Raw genomic sequence first — 17,572 nt, forward strand, 5'->3', positions numbered from 1 at the left:
ATGCTTTGTGAGTGGGGAGGGGGCTTTCACATTAGACTTGTGGATAAGCTGCTCCAAGATCTTCATTTAGACTTTGAGATGAAGCTATCACAAATTGTCATTTTGTTTGTAAGAGGAGCAGTCGATCGACATGTATCTCCCTGTTTCTCTGTCTCTCTCTCTCTCTTGTGCTTATGCGTGCATGTGGATGTGTGAGTTTATGTGTGTGTGATAGAGAAACAGAGAGACAGATAGACAGAGAGAAATGGAGACAGAAACACAGAGAAATGGAGACAGAGACAGACAGACAGACAGACAGACGACAGAGAGATGAGGGAGACGAGGAGGAGAGGAGAAACAGAAGAGAGGCATCAGAAATAGCTCAGCTGCCATAGAAACAAGTGAATACAGTTTACAGTGAGGTTTAGAAAGTACTTTACATCACAGTTTTATCTGGGAAGCTGTCATTTTTATGAACCAAATTGTTTTGCTACTTACATTGTTGTTTTGTCTTAACGTCAAACAAATTGATCAGTCTGTCTTAAGCCCATTTCCATGAGGGTTTTGTAATGATATTTAGAAAGAGCTTGTACAGCTATTTCGCTTTATGATTAAGAAGTGTGATGTTGGAGCTCCAGGTACCCTCACTTAAAGGACAGCATGTTTATGCGACTACAAATGGAGTGCTCGGAAAAGTGGTATGCAAGCTGATTTTGACTCAGGCATTCTGGCTTACTTTAACCTCCTTAGGTGGGTTTTATTTGAGTCACTGAGAAAGTAACTGTAATTAGTGATATTTAAAACCGTCTGTATTACTTCATGATAAGTAAAAACAGTGAATGGTAATTTTCATCTAAGTACAAGAAAATGCATTAAAATCAGACAGCTACACTCTTCTTTCATTACTCGGTTTTATTCACTAGATAATGCTTATTTTGAAAGTCTCGTTCAAAGACTCTTCCTTTTCAATACAGTGCTCATGTTTTCTTCATGAAAATTTATGGAAATATCAGTATTTTTTTTTTCACTTCATGTTCTAAGTCATCACCCATGCCTTGGTGGCCTTGAGAGTAATTTGCTCCCTTTGTGACTGATGTTCAATGCTGTTAAGTATTACCATCTGTAGACGCTTTGCAGTTTGATCACACGAAGGAAACTAGCCCTCTCAGTAAGATCCAGCCAGAGTATCTTGATTCCAGAGATCTCAGCAGCCAAGGAAGAGTTGGTGCTTAGAAAGGGTGAGACAATGGGATTCGAATGACGTGCTAGTCTTTACTCTTCCTGTGAGGATGGGTACGCTGCATGAATTCAATTTTTTCCCTCTACTATTGAGATCAGATTTAATGTAAAGACACTGTGCTGTGCAAGAACAGCAACCAATGCTTCAGTGAGCGATGATTCTGGTTTTTATTTCTTTCCAACCAATTCCCTCAAATTCCATCAACTTTGGGTATGGGGATATGAAGACGACTGGGGCAAATCCACAATAAATTTAAGTGAAACAAACTGATTTTTGTATCGACTGATTTTTACATATTAGTCTGTTCATTAAGGATCTGACTCTTTTGAAGATATTTAATGAAGCTGTTAATTGCAGGGACTTAAAATTCTTATGGCAGGGAGTAAGTTATTTTAATAATGCCTTGGGGAAGGGGTTGAAATGAGTGTTTGATATGACATGTGTTCAGGATACACAGCCTTCCTTTTACTCAGCAACATTAGTAGGGATGAAAGTCACAGGACTCTTGTTCATTTCTTGTGTTCATTTTCCTGTGAAACCCCTCCTCTCCCCCGGTGTCCCAACTGTGAAACTCCCATTTTATTTTCACCTTCTTTTTTTCTTTGAAAATTTCCTACATGTATACAGTTGTTCCCCCAATCATATTCCTCATCGTCCCCTCCCACCTCTCTCTAGGACTCACACCCTTCAAGTTCATGTCTTCAGTTGTTGTTTTTGTTTTTCCCCTAATGTTTTAACGTACAGAGTCCAGTTAGTGCTGACCACATACTCATGTGTATACTCATACACTGCAGCATGGATGACCTTCAGGTGGCCACATTCCTAAAGGGACGTAGCTCTTCCTCACCCCTGAAGCCTTCAACTGTCAAATAGCATCTGCACTAGGAATAAAGCCTCAGAAGACCCTCCCTAATTCATCTTGTGTTTTTTTTTTTAATCTCATGTGATTAGAACACTTTGAAAATTTATTTCTTCTTGTTATATCTCTAAAGATAGTCTTTAACTTCCTTCTTTAATCTCGTCTTATTCCCCAGGATCATATCTCCCCTGCATTCAAGCGTGTGTAACGTATTTAGGTATGTGACATCCAAGATCCATATTCCCAGATAAACGCTTCAGCCACCTCAACAACATAACCACATCTGTGAACTCAAAAGATTATATCCTCTATTATTAAAATAAGCATCTTAGACACTCCATCTTTCCATCTTCATATGGTCTAACTTCCCATTCATTCTTGGGTTCAGCTGTAAAACTTGGGGAAAATTCCATATCTAAGCTAGATATGCACATAATTTATTTTTTTGTTATTTTGTTTTGTTCTTACTTTGAGAGTGTTGACCCATGAAAACTACAAGCTATGGTCAAAAAAAACCTTTTACCCTTAACTTAGGTTTTCTTTCTAATTCATATTACTTCTCAGTATATCAGAGGAGTATTGTTTTAAATTTTGTATCTCTTAACCTATTTTTTCCCCCAAACATCACACCTACTCAGGAGCTATTAAAAATGAAGAGTCTGTCATACAGGACAGAGGCTATTAATATTTTTGTTACTATTTGGGTTTCCTGTTTGTTTGTTTCCATCTCAGATAGGCTTTTCCTAATCAACTTGCTGTATCATATATATTGCCTTTATCAGATTATCTTTCTAGATTTCTCAATATTTAAAAAAAAACTTGATTGTGATTGGGACTTTTTTCTTCATCTCATATAAAACCCAGGAAAACTTGTTGGTAGTTTTCAATTTACGTGTTCTCTTTGCAATTCTATTGTTTTGGCCACCTGTCTTTTTTAACTGTTCACTTAGGTAATGAGCTTTGACTATCTGTATTTATGAAACTGTTTCCATAAATATTCCCTAAACATTTTCAAAGGCTTTTTTTCCTTTCCCATGTGCATGGCACAGTGCTGCACATCTGAGCACATCTGCAATTCTTGCCACGAGAACAACTACAAAAGTAGCATTTCTGGTGGCACCGTACAAACCAGGAAAGGGACCTTTACACCAGGTGTAGGGTAAATGTAACGTTTCAGCAAAGTGTAACTGTGGGAGAAGCCAACGTTGCCACAGGCTTGGCTGTCAGCAAGAGGATTTATTCACTGTTTTACTTAAATATTCACTATTTTGTTGGGAGGCTATGGCTATACTCAACACTAGCTCCTCCCAAGGTTATGTGCAAATAAATCAATTTCATCCTCATTGCTGGCACCACTGGGAAGGTAGCTGAGGTGTCTTTCCTCTCTACCTCCTCCTCATCTTTGCTCAGGAAATCTTATCTTGAACAATTATAAGATAATATCATTAACAGCAACTGAAAATTGAGTTAATCCAAAGCTCCCTTCTATATCTAAATAGAAATAAGGATCCTGAAATTAGATTTTATTATGTTTTTGTTACCTCAAGCATCATGATGACATTTAGTTTTACTTTTATTTGATTAATGAAACTGAGGTTAGACATTTTTGTTTAAAATCCAGGTTTGCAAACTAGCTCCTCCAATGTGTTGGGTGCCTCAACCTTAATCCTAGTCTGTAGCAATTTCAAAAACATGCTTCTGCTCAATTAGGGGGAAAAAGATTTTTTTCCTTCCGGGGAAAGGGTTTGGCTAGTGTCATAGCCTTTTATTTCTCCCTTATGTCCCTACCTCTATTTTTCACATCATGATGCAATGTTACATTTGAAGACCTGACCAGAAAGGCTCTAGTTATGTAAGCCATATTGAATTGTTTCATGCTGAAAGAATGATATTTACATATGTAAATATTTATCAGTGCAGATAGATTCTCACTTCATGGTTCAGAGTTACGTCAATCTGCATAAACATTCTTCATGCATGTATGTCGTCAGTAAAATCGTGATGGCCTGTGACAATCTATTTATTTCCGTAAATTTGTAAGAGCACAGCTAGCTAACTTTAAAAGCTGGCCTGACCTGCTAGAAGCATGTCTGGTGAAATGGGGGAAGAAGGCCACCAGGGAGACATTTGCGAGTACTGGCTTGACTCCGTAGCCTCACAGAGTACTTCTAAGAATTACACAATTTAATTCAGTGACTTCTGGCAAAGGGCTTAGTCTTTCAGAGTCCTTGGAATAAGGACCTAAATGGAATAAAAACTGCTTCTTGCCCGTGTCTCAAGGAGCCAGACATTAAAATTCCCCATTCACTGCTCAGCATTTCCTTTCCCTTTTATTATCCAGAAAAAATAGGTGGGATGAATGAGTTGCTGCCTTAAATGCCAAGGAAAAGAAATACTGATAATTTAACATAACATGATGCTAGCTTGAAGATTGCCAAAAGGAAGGAAGGAAGGAAGGAAGGAAGGAAGGAAGGAAGGAGGAAAGATAAATTAATAAAGCTGAATTGTCCCTTCTAAATTAGAAAAACCGAAATTCTATCAATGTATTCCTGTTTTCCATCTTGACTTGAAGCTATATTTTAATATCAACCAAATAAAGATATTGTATTTCTTCCTTCCTTATATTGTGATAAAAAAGCAAGCACTGTCCCCTGTTCGCTTCCAAACCCCATCCTACCCTCCAGCAGCCTAGAGAACACTAGTTTAATTCAGACAGCCCTGCTAAATAACCGCTGGGTAGAGAGCAAGGGATGTGACTAGACCCGTTTTTACCGCATGTCTTCTCAGAGCCCCTGTTGTCTTTCTCAGGAGGCTGGTCAGTGAAGCAGAAGCAACTTCACAATAAATCACCTGCTGCCTCATTAATATTCAGGCTTCCAAACATATTTTGTTTTTATGTTCTTAAAGCAAATGCAAATGAACAAATGTAAGGGGCGTTTGACTGCGATTAATGATTTATATAAACTAAAGTTACTAGGGTAAAACAGCACAAGCATCCAGTGCACTTTATTAATATCAGTAAATATGATTTGATTCATGTGCATAAAAGAAGTGATATTGCCCCCAAAGCCTTGCTGTTCTGAAGGATTATAAAATCACTCGCTGTAAATATTAACCAGCTCCTAATATAATCTGACATCTCCTTCTGAAGTTTGCAAAACGATTTAATAATCTGCTTATGGTGGTAGCATGGCTTTATAAATCAGAACAGCATGCTTACCATACGTTTTGTTATGAGCAAGCATTATGAGGAGCAAATGAGTACCCCGGGGCATACATAACTCAGCCCTTCCTCTCTTACATTTATTCTTGCATCTTTGTCATTTCTATTACTACTGTGGAGTGAGGATTTCTGTGTCAATTTCTTCCTTTGTATCTGTCATCAATAAAAACCTAAAGAAGTGCAATAAGATAAAGAATTCTCTGTTACAGATCAGGTTTAATGACCAAGTGCAGCGTAAGAACTGATGTTAAAGGCCAGAAACTGACTCAAATAGAGAGGTCATGGTATTAATATGATTCCTAACTCAAGGAAGCCGAATGCATTCCGAATGAGTGCCCCATCCGCTGGCAAAAGGAAACACATTGCCTATCAGTTTCAGCCAGTCAGGAGCAAAGCTATTTGTTTAAACGTCCTGGCAGAAGTAAGGGAGAAAGTGCTTCTGAGCAATTACTAGGCAGTCCCCTCCTCCCTGCTTTCACCTCTGCCCTGTGATAAAGTTCCATCATATAAAAGAGGCTCATAGAAAGGTGCTCAGTCATGAGCACGAATGTATGTGTTGTTGTTATGTTTACTTAAAGCTTTCATAGATCCCTGTACAAACAGCCTTCTCTCTTAAAGGCTAATCAGCTCACTGTGGTATCTTTGACTCTCCTGGAGTAAAATCAGGCTACAGTGTAAGTGTAAGTACCAAGTACACCTTGGTAAATTGTTAATGTAAATGCTACACAGCCCTTTTATTTACTTTTGAAATCTTACTGCATTTAATATAATTTTCTAAAGGCATAATATGGGTTTTTTTGTTTTTGGCATTATCTTTCTTAGAACTGTGTGGCATGAGCAACATGTGAAAAGGTGGCGTTTTTTTTTCCGTAAAGGAGACAGCGTTGGCATTTGAAGTTGTTGGCATTTAAATGTTGTGGGGGAACAGCCAAGAACAATGGCTACTTACATTGGCTCATGGTTTCAGTGGTTGCCATCTAAAATGAACTGGCCCCATTTATTTCAAACCCAAGACAGACTTCAGCAATATGGAAAGGCAAGTAAAGGGGAAGGCTGCTCACTTCATGGCACTTAGAAACAAAGGAACCAGCCAAAAGTCAGGGAAGAGCCTGACCCTCGTCATCTGCTTCCTTCCATTGGCCTCTGCCTACCATGATCACAATGAATACATGTTATGTTTTCAAGAATGTATTTCTCTCTCTCTCTCTTTTTTTTAAGGTTTTATGAGACAAGGTTTCTCTGTGTAACAGTCCTAGATGTCCTGCACTCGCTTTTGTAGATCAGGCTGGCCTTGAACTCACAGCGATCTACTTGCCTCTGCCTCCCAAGTTCTGGGATTAAAGGCGAGTGCCACCAAGCCCAGCCTTCAAGAATGTATTTCCAAATAACCTTTATTTTTAATCACCTAATATGAGAACTAGGCATCATTTTGAAGTAAAAAGGAAGTAATTCTATTACATCACAAATTAATATGTGAAGGGTGACCTATGATTAGGAAAACCACTTACTAGAAAAAAGTATAGATTGTAATAAATGTAATTATGACATATCCAATTAAAATAGCATTTACTAAATTGTAAGTAAAGACTTACACTTCACTAGCTCAGTCTAACTTTTGGTATACCAAAGATATGTTTGACAGATTCTCTGATGATTTTCATTATGCTTTCTCTATAATTCATTCTAATAATGTAGTTACTATTTTATGCAAGTTACCTAGTACACAAATCCAAGATGTCATTCATGAATTAAGATATAATGGAGAGGATATAATGACTGAAGCAAGAGAATAAGTCTTGATTTAAGAAGTAGAAAAGTATTTCTTGCAAGCTCCTCAGTCTCAATATAATGTAGTAGGTTATGGTAATATGTAAACTATGTCTCCTGAATAGAAGAGTCAAAATTCTCCCCATTCTTGGATACTTTCTTCAATTCATATTTCAAGGACACTTGAAAATTGTCACGCAGAGTATCATATTTCATTATCGCACTTTCAAAAAGAATTGGTTTTGTTAATCTATCTAATTTTTCATCTTCCCCACACCCTGTGCCTTCCTTGTATTATCCCACCCCTGAGTTCATGTCCCATGGGTCCCTTTGGCCTTCACCTTCAACAACTCTTTCTCTCCCTCGTGGTGTCTTCCTTAGTTTGGTAACCTTTGTTTATACTGACACATCCATATCCCTACACCAAAAACCAGGATCCACACACGATAGAGAACATTGGTTTTTTCAGACATATGTTTTATGTATTGCTTTCAGTTTGATACTTCAAGTTTTATTCAGAATGAGCCTATTGAAAGTAATTTTACAAACTTACTGAATATTTTAAAAAATCAAGGTAGGTAGTGAATTATACTAATTGCTTTATATTTTCGACTTTGGTAACTATTTTATATTCCCAAGCAGTCATACTTTCATTGGTTCAAAAGTTTTATTTGGCAAAAGTGAACAAACATAAAATTTAAAGTTAATCTTTGAGAATAACTACATACCATTTTCAGATTATTAAGAATTTGATGATCAGGAAATGAATTGGTTAGTTATCTTTGAATGCTGTAATCACGGATGTTTTTCTAGTAAGACATTTTTATGAAAAAGGAACACAGGCTTGCTGCTATTTTCTGTGGTTAAGGAAAGTCAGTCTGTTATCTTCGGCCTTGGTATATTTTTCTTTTTCAGACATTTAGCCCTAAGTGGCAGGTAAACAGAACATGTAAATACTTTCTCTGCCCACATAACATGAGGTTAGGGAGTGAATGGCGGGCTGGGCATGGGAGAACACATCTGTTCTCTCAGCAATGCGGTGTCCACGAGTAGAGAATTATGAGTAGCAGTCTGGACTACGAAGTGACACATCATTTCAGAAGTAACAAAATTAACTGAGCCCAAACAAAAAGGAACATAGGTCCATCCCATCTAAGAGCAGCTGCTGCTTCCTCTGTTGTGAAAATATTTCATTGAGGATCCTGAGTTACCACTGTTTTCTTGAGTCACCAGACTCTGTGCCGCCGTTTTTTTTTTCCCATTAATTTTCAGATTAATTTCCCATTCAATTTCAAAACTATCACTATCACTATCTAATACAACACTTCCTTCACTAGCAACATGTGCACTGTACTGCATCTGATAACATGGAGCAAATACCAAATGAAAATACAACTGAATTTTAAAATCTTTACAGTAAAGCATAGGCTGTCTTAGAATTAAAACAATGTAAAACAAAATACACAAGTAAGACAATAAAAAGGAGACATAAGTAATGTATATAAAAGAAGCTAGTGCTGAGATTATGAAATCAAGTTCACACCAATAAATCAAGTTCAATAATTCAGAAACAAAATAAAAAATACCAAAACCAAAACAAACAAAAAAATCCAAGCGATTTCAGAGAACAAAGCCCATGGTCAGAAGCATGTCTAGCGATATGGATTACAGAAGACTGTAGTGACAGGAGATAACAAAATGTAAGTCTGACATTACGAAGTCTCAGCAAAAAGTTGACAACCTGTGCTGCCCCTGAGGATGTGAGCTGATAAGAACACATCTGACAACATTCTGGAGATGTTTTGTCATGTAGAAATAATGCACACATTGACCCTTGAGCTTGACTTCTAAGTATTGGTTACAGAAAACCTCACTCGTCTGGACATAAACCCATTAAGACAAACTGAAAGGGCTGAGACATGTTCCCACCCAAAGCTACGAATTGCAATATTAAAGAAGAGACTACAGCTCAGCATGCAGAGTCCTTCATTTTATATTGAACTAACAATAAGCCATTCTGTACTTCAGAGGAAATGTGTCATTGAAATCCATCTTAATAGAATCCCAGCGAATGAATTAGCTATTAAAAGAAGCCAAAGTATCTCCAAACCATTTGAATGAAATTTAATAGGCAGGTTGATTAAAATTTAATAGCAAACTTGTTGGCTATTAAAAGTGCACAGTGTGATAAATCAAGATGTCAGGTTTTCATTGTATGATATTAGAAAAAAAATGACAAGTGAGCTCTTGACTTTCAACAAAATATTGCTTCTTTGACACTTTGTAACTTCATTCATTGTTTGACCTAGAACATTAAAAATAGGAATTTATTTTGTGAGTTATTATACATAATTTTGAGGAAGCCAAATTGTATTAGTATTTTTTAAATAATGACTTCATCTTGTACATATGAGAATACGATGTTGTTTTCTTGTAGGTGGAAGAAAAGGGTACAGATATTACTTTCTTATTGAGAAAAAGTGATGGAGAGGAAACAAAATATTTAAAATAGTCTTTTAATTGCTTCTCTGTGGTTTTAGAAGGGTCTTTGTTTAAAAAAAATAACTACTCTCATGTTACTAGCCCATTGTATATAGCTTGATATAAAATAATCAAATATTATGAAAACTATGTGGGAGAATATTACAAAACTATTAGAAGGATCAAAGTAAAATTCTCTTGAAACCTTTTTTGGTTAGAAGGGATCCTTAAAATGCCTTTAAAACTCACTGCTTTAAATATCTACAAGTGAGATTAACCATGTCATGTGTGACCTTGAACCCAAAAAACTATGTATGCAAGCAAGATAGAATGACAAAGGACAGCGTGGGGGCCTGAGGTAAAGAAAGGAGTTATCATGGTAAAACTGATTAGGATAAAAAAAAAGTAGTCGTCATCCTCTCTGTAATTAATAAGAGGTTGAACATTGAGCCTTATTGTTCTGTGGTTCCTAAGGAAGACTTGTATTCTCTTATTTTATTGAATCATTAATACTTTAAACTATAAAATTTTGGGCCATCTAAGCTTGGTGATCAGATGAGAATATAAGCACGGTGTATGCAAGGCACAGTGCAGAGTAGCAATCAAGCTATTTTAAGAGCTTATCCTTGTACTTTTGTTAGCTTTCTGTCAAGAAGAAATGCTGTCTGAAATACGTCTCCGAATGATAAAATAGACATTGAGGTGAGATGCGGACTTTCATCCTGCCTCAGATCTGTCTCCGCTTTCACAATTTGAAAGCACCCTGGTCTGTCTTAGATTTCCAGTCGCTGTCTAATCACCACACTGAACTGACACAGGTTACACCTGCCATCCAGGTGCCTTGATAGCAGAACGCACACTCCAGTGCCAGAAGGAAAGAGGTGGCACACTTCGTGGGGAAGCTCCCTATTGAAATGATGACACGGATTGCTATTCTTCCATTTGCGGGTCGCTCTTTCAAAAGCCATTGTTACAGGTCTCATTCTTGAGGCATCGATAAAGAAAAAAAAATAAAGTGCCTTTTAAAAATGACTATCTTTTCCAGGACTTTAGATCCTATTTGTCTCAATAACCATAAAAGCAGCTTCTCTGTGTTGTTCAACATAGGACATAGAAAACCTGTTTGCCCGCCATCTTTCATGAGTCAGAAATAAAAGGCTGACGGACTGGCTCCTTCCGGATAGCTAGGCATGGGTTCAGATTCAGTCATACATCCTCTTCATATTTTACTACACAGCTAAATCTCATTTCTGCAGCAGATAATACATGTATGCGGAGGTAATGACCAGATTTCAGATTAAGAAATGGACATTTTTTTTTACATAGCTGCTTCATTTTTAGCCTAATTTAGCTTTTTTTTTTTTTTTCTCCTTTGAATTGTGTCAGCTAATTTGGTTTTGTTTGTTTGGGGGAGGGCATTGTTGTCACTCCCCAAAAATTAGCATTTGAAGAACATTTTATCACTACAACTAATTCTATAATAGTTTATTTCTGCATGGACAATTTCAGGAGCAGAAAAAGTGTATCCAGTATTTTTTTTTTAAGAAGCAAACAAGAAAATACCATCAGCAGTTGGCTGATGAGCACATTTTAAAATGTATTTCAAATTGGTACTAGAGAGAAGATTCGGTGGATAAGGGCATTTGCTGATCTTGCAGAGGACCTGGTTTTGGTTCCTGGCACCCATGTGGTGGCTCACAAATACCTATAAATCTAGATCCAAGGAGTCTGATGGCCTTTTCTGGCTTCTCCAGGAACCAAGTATGTGTGTGATGCTCATATGATATGCATGTTTCCGTGCAGAGAAACACTCATACACATAAAATAAAAATAAATCATTCTTTTAAAAAAAAACCATTCAGAAATGATTTCACTATTCTTTGACAGAATCAGTCTTGTAACTTTGTTCATTAGTTAAGCAGAAGGTGTTTTCATTTGTTTGTTTTACTGAGCTCTACATACTTGGTAGAGAGCATTGAAGGTAACGTCTGCATTTAGTTTCCCTGGAATTTACATTCCCGTGTAAAAAAAAAAAAGGTACAACTGAAACACTTTTTCACATAGTTAGCTATCTCTCGTATCCCCACAAAGACCAACTTGCTTGTGTCTCCAAACTAACTAACCGGTAAGCTTAACTTTTCAGCTAAAAAACAGTGGCAGATGGTCTGTAAACACTGAGCTTCTTTGGACGTCTTCCGCGATTTCACAGCTGCTCGAAGGGAAGTTTACAAATCAGAAGTCAGTTCCAGGAAAGAGGAAGAGACAAGGTAGACAGATTCCTGGAGAACAATTTCAGAATTCAAAGTGACCTCCATCATTTTGGGGAAACAGCCAGAAGCAAACAGTACAGGCTGCCTCAGAGAGTGCTGCAGTGCCGGGCAGCCCTAAAGGAAAGATAGAAGAACCTCTAAACACAAAAGATGGAAGCAAGGTGACAGGTTCTGGACAGGGTTTTAGCTAAAAGATTCAAGCATTGGTAACAAGCTGAACTTCGTTTTCATGTCTGTTTCTCTCTGCATAGTCAGTGCCACCGCTCAAAAGTCAGATGGCCTACGCCTGTGTGAGTGCAGGCTGGAGGAATGGGGTACCTCCTGCTTCTTAAAAGCATCTCCCCCTTTAAGAGATGCTGATTAAAAATTAGGGCCTAGTGAGGTTGCGCTAACCGCCACATAGCTTTAGAAAAGGTGATTTCTTACATCGGATTTATCCAGAGAACTGTGACAATTTGATTACTAACATTTTCCATCTCTTCTGTGGTAACACATCCCACGAGTGACCTCTGTGGTTAGGCTGTTTGTCAAATAGCAGGTCACCATGTGCTATTACCCATTCTTGCTCCTACCTCGGAAGCCCTCACTTGAAGTACTGCTCAACACGTGTATAACCAGCACTGACCTCAAAGGCTGCATGAGCTATAAAAGGCCAAGGACACTAAAAGAGAAAACTACATTTTACATAGTAATTCTTTTTATTTTATCAAGGGGAAAAAAAGGCTCCTTATACCCAGAATAAAGAGTAATATATAGTTTTGCCCCAGAGTATTAAATTATTTTCATGATTATAAAGACTATGTGAATCCCCTATGATGGCTGCATGCCGTTCCTTATGCGGTGTGATCAGTAACTGACTCTGACATGCTCCAAAGCTTGCGGAAGTTTTCTCAAAAGTCAGGTGGCCGAGACTGAGGTCTGTTTTATGCAGTGCATACTTTTCATTACGTACAAGCATGTCAGCCATTGTGGCCCAGCCTTTCCTCATTAGTAGGACTCGAGTAAAAAGTAAGCGTAAGAAATAAAATGAAAATCGACTTTAGAACTCAGCTTGTCTTCCTATATTCATAGTCACGCTGTTTGAAGTGCTTTGAAAATATACTCCAAAATCAAATTAAATCAAATCAAATACTGGGAGTACTGAAATGAAATGTTATTATGGAAAAGACACAATCAGAAGGATTATCTGTTAACACTTTAATAGCGTCACTAGAATACATTCTGAAAGTGTTTCTTTTCCAATTGTTATGATTTTCTACCTATATTCTGGGGTTGCTTGTAAAAATGAACAATAATTTAAAAAATCTAAAGTATTGAGCCATCAGCTTCTCATTTGTACAGAATTCTTTCAAACTTGTTTGTTATATATTGTTTAGTATTTATATTTTTAGCTAGTTTTTTTTTTCTGAGACAGTTTTTCTGTATAGCCTAGGCTATCTTGGAGCTCTCTGTGGACCACCCTGCTCTTGAATTCCCAAGATCTGCCTGCCTCTGCCTCTCTAGTGCTAAAGAGTAAAGGCGTATGCCACCACCACCATGTCTTATATTAATATTGAAAATATTTTTATTTTATAAGATAAAGAAATAGTTGACGTTTTATTTATTTGTGTCGTGTGTGCAGTGTGTGTGTGTGTGTGTGTGTGTGTGTGTGTGTGTGTATGTGTGTGTAAGAAGCTGGCTAGAGCAAATGGTTATCAGATGTCTTCCTCTTTATTTTCCATCTTTTTTGAGGAAGGGGGGTGGATGTGTACAAAAAAATAGTGATTTTTTTTACAGCATTTATTATTTAAGTTTGTAAATTAAAATGTAATTGTATCACTTCCTTTTTCTTTTCTCCCTCCAATCCTTCTTATATATGTTGCCTTGTTAACCCTCAAATTCTTTTTTCTATTTATTTGTTATAATATATCCATATATATTCATATATGTTCTTAAATGTATAACTACACCCCATTGAGTTGATTTAATATTATATGTACGCACATGATTTCAGGGATGGTCTTAAGAGTGGGCTTTTCAATGATACCGGAGCTTACTGATTTTAGCAGAAAAACCAGTAAGCTGCAGAGAAAACGTCTTGTTCCCTTTCCCTAGTGCTATGAATCCATGTACTCACCACCGCATGTGGCCTTTCACTCAGGTGGTTACTGTCAAACTCATATCCTTGTATCCTCATGGCTAGCGCTTTACCAACTGAACCATCTCCAAGCTCACATTTTACATCTTAAGTTCTAGAAAGCAAATAAATAGAGTGTGTGAAACTTCTCCCCTGAGTTTGTTTTCCAACTAATTCCTATTACAGAATGTGTGGTAATTAAGGGAAGAACAAATTCTGGAATAAAATAAAAACCTTACTTTTTTTTCATATCTGTAGGAATATAAATATTTTTTAGTATTTTCCGATTTTAAGGTTTGACCTTAGTTCCAGTTATATGTTTCATTTTCATTTAAATACTTACTTATAGCAATCATAAATGGTATTTGATTTAGAACACCAACTTTCTGTAATATACATTATTTACATATGATTTTTTTAAATGTTTTACAGAGTAAATAAATCTGTGTCAAACAATCATAAACATTCTATAAACAATGTCTAAATTTTAGGATCTTTCATTTTTTCCTAAAGTCAATATAATACATTATTTTTAACTTAAAAGAATTAATGCCTGATATTTGTAAATATTCATTGAAAAGTAACATACTTACAGACCTAACTTGTGACCAATAACAAGTCTAACATTGCACACTGAAGGAGGACTTAAATGAATATTCAGTATAACTTCAGCCAGCAAATTCTGAGTTCTTACTTGTGAAACATTTTGTTGAGTTCTATGCAAATTCCACATAGGACATACAGAAAACAAACGATGATTTATTTACTGAAAGACATGATATTTTTCTCTTTAGTGCACTGACAGGCTACATGGTGCTTTAATTTTTTAGTTCCTCATTAATGTGGTTAAAATATTTGGCAGTTGATCGACATCTTACCAGACAAAGATTTATGACTCAAAAAAAAAAAAAAAAACCCATTAACACTGTTATTGCTTAATTTTCCCCTTGTAGATTTCTAAAATATTTCCTATGAGTGGAAAAAAGTTTTGTGTGGCTAACACTATCTAATTTACTTTTATTATGAGGTCATTATAGATCTGTATGTGCTTATTTAAAACAGTGTGGCGCTATCATGTATTCCAGTGTCTTGTGAAACTGAGTCCATCAACTAGGATATTGAGCTGTGTAACACTCCACCAATCTTACTCAGATTTCATCAGCTTTCCTTGAGCTAATTGGGTTTGTATGTTCATTTATTGAGGGCAGTTTGACCCTAATCATGTCATGCGTCCACTTTCACAGTTAATATGAAGAATTGTTTCATGTTTCTATCACTGCAGTGTATCCTTTTGTGACCATGCCCATTTTCCTACCACCATTTATCCTTAACATCCCTTCATTTGTTTTCCCTTTACATGCTTTTCCATTTAATATATATGTATATGCATTCTATATAAATGGAATTACATAGTATGTAAATTTGGGGTTTGGCATTTGTCTCCTGATATAATCATTAGTGACTTGGCTAGTTTTTAAAGTGTACGATGGTTGTTGTTTGTTTGTTTGTTTGTTTTTGATTGCTTAGTAGTCTTCCGTAGTAAGACATATGATGCTGTTTGACTACCTTATCCATCAGTTGAAAGAAATGAAAGCACTTTCCTGTTTTGGACTATTAGAAACACAGCTGTTGTGACGTCTCCTGTACAAATTATAGCCCGAACATAAATTTCAGTTACTTTGGAATCAGTGTCCTACAATGCAGGTGCTGGACGACATGGTGACTTCTCCGTTTAATAAGAACCCGCCAAACTGTTTCCTAGAGTAACTGTTATTTAACATCCCTACCAGTGACGTGCGATCGATCAGGCTTCTCTCCAGTCACTGCTGCAGCCGTTCGTAGTCTGTACGTAGGATGTTATCCGGTTGTGATTTTAAGCCGTCCCCTATGGATAATCACAGTTCTTTTGTGAGCTTCCTTATCACTTGGGCATCTTTTCTATGAAAAGTCCGTTTGCAATTGCCTACCTGTTTCCAACTGGATTTTGTTTGCTTTTTGATATTGACTTTTTTGCTTTTTAACAATGACTTCTGAAAAACTTTTTTTTTTATGGTTTAAGATCAATATTGAATGACAAGTTCTCACAGACTTACGACAAACGTTATCCCAGTCTATAGCTTGTATTTAAATTACATATCCCTGCACTCAGCCTGCCTTAGACTTACGACAAACGTTATCCCAGTCTATAGCTTGTATTTAAATTACATATCCCTGCACTCAGCCTGCCTTCTGATAAGATTTGTGTTTTTGTTTCCTCACTCACGTTATGTTCTTCATCTGACATGAATTACAATCCACATATCATTTTCATATATGGCCTAAGTAGATTTAATGTAGTTATTTCTCTTACCTTTTACATAGAGTTCATTGTTTTTGTAGGCAACAAGTTGTCATAGTTGTGTTAATATGCTAGACACTAATAGTATCTGTTTGCAAACATATAAAACTTGTTACTTTAGTAGACCAAAGTTTGAACAACTAGTTGGAAAATGGAAAATATGTGTTGTATGTGTGTGTGTGTGTGTGTGTGTGTGTGTGTGTGTGTGTGTGTATGTTGCTTAATACCATGAAGTTAATACTCTACCTAAAGCTAACAGCCATAAACTTTTCATTATATTTGTTAGGTCACCAGATTAGTATGCTTATTATAGTGTACTAATGAAATTTTGTACTTTATTTTATTTCAATTTTAATAGTCTTCATAGAATTTTAAGAAATATCCAATTCTTCTGTGTGTCAACAACTGCTCTCCAAATGAGTGTTCAATCATATTTGTTGCATTTTATTCTTTTTTTTAACTTTTGTGAAAAAAAAGAAAAATATTCAATGGTTTCTGTAAATGAGGGAATGTCTTTGTTTAACTTTAGCTTTCTTTCTGCATTTTAACTTTTTCTTTTTCTGGCTTTAGCTTTGTGTTTTGTTTGTATGGATGGCAAGATTTAATTTATTTTCTTTAATTTTGGTTTCACTTTTTAACCAAGCATGAGACTATATCCTGGCATATATCTTGGGAAAGAGAGCACCCTCAATGTGGCTTAACCAGTACTGTAAATTCTTTCTTTCCCACTTACTCAAATATGTGCATCGTTCAAATGTATGTGCCAGTGGCATATTTTTTTGGTCTATTTAGCTGCCTGCCTGTAATCAGGACTATGTCAACTGTTGTCATTCTAAATGTTTCCTTTCTTTTTTTCAAGCACATTTGCCTGATTGACCTTTTTTTTTTTTCTCTGTCTTTCTATGGGGCTGCTCCAGGAGCCATGGCTAATCATCTTATAAGCAATGCTCTGCTTCGTCCGCATGGTACTAACAATCCCTATAATACATTGCTTGGGGAACCGGCGGTCTGTAACAACCCTTCTGTCAGCACGTACAACGCACAAGGTGTGCTGGAGTTTATCTTAATTTTCTCAAGTGAGAGTCCCACTTTATGTAGCTTTTATGGGCACGTTCTGTTTGCTTTTCTCCTGCCTTTTCTTTGTTTTGGAAGCAGACACACAGAGTCCCTTACATCCTGTCCCCCTCCTCCGTGCTTTTATTTCTATTTTCCTTAGGTTTCCTTAGTGAGAAGTAAGATCCCTTCTGATAAGCAAATGCCTGACTCATCAGTACGTGTTTGTTTTCCTGTGCTGTTATG

General features: G+C 36.6%; 1 protein-coding gene across 27 annotated transcripts in view; it reads left to right on the forward strand.

Moving 5' to 3' along the window:
• ADGRL3 (adhesion G protein-coupled receptor L3) overlaps positions 1–17,572 on the forward strand; it is a 737,803-nt gene that overhangs the window by 677,005 nt on the left and 43,226 nt on the right. For 12 of the 27 annotated variants that reach the window (XM_084758684.1, XM_084758708.1, XM_084758707.1 and 9 more), the window contains one exon: positions 17,191–17,319. The exons of the other annotated variants lie outside the window; for them this stretch is intronic. In XM_084758684.1, the coding sequence (XP_084614810.1) occupies positions 17,191–17,319 (129 nt within the window). The remainder of the gene's footprint in view (positions 1–17,190; positions 17,320–17,572) is intronic. 27 annotated transcript variants of the gene reach the window in all.

The sequence above is a fragment of the Acomys minous genome (assembly GCF_964271855.1).
Source record: "Acomys minous genome assembly, chromosome: 15".
NCBI lineage: Eukaryota > Metazoa > Chordata > Mammalia > Rodentia > Muridae > Acomys > Acomys minous.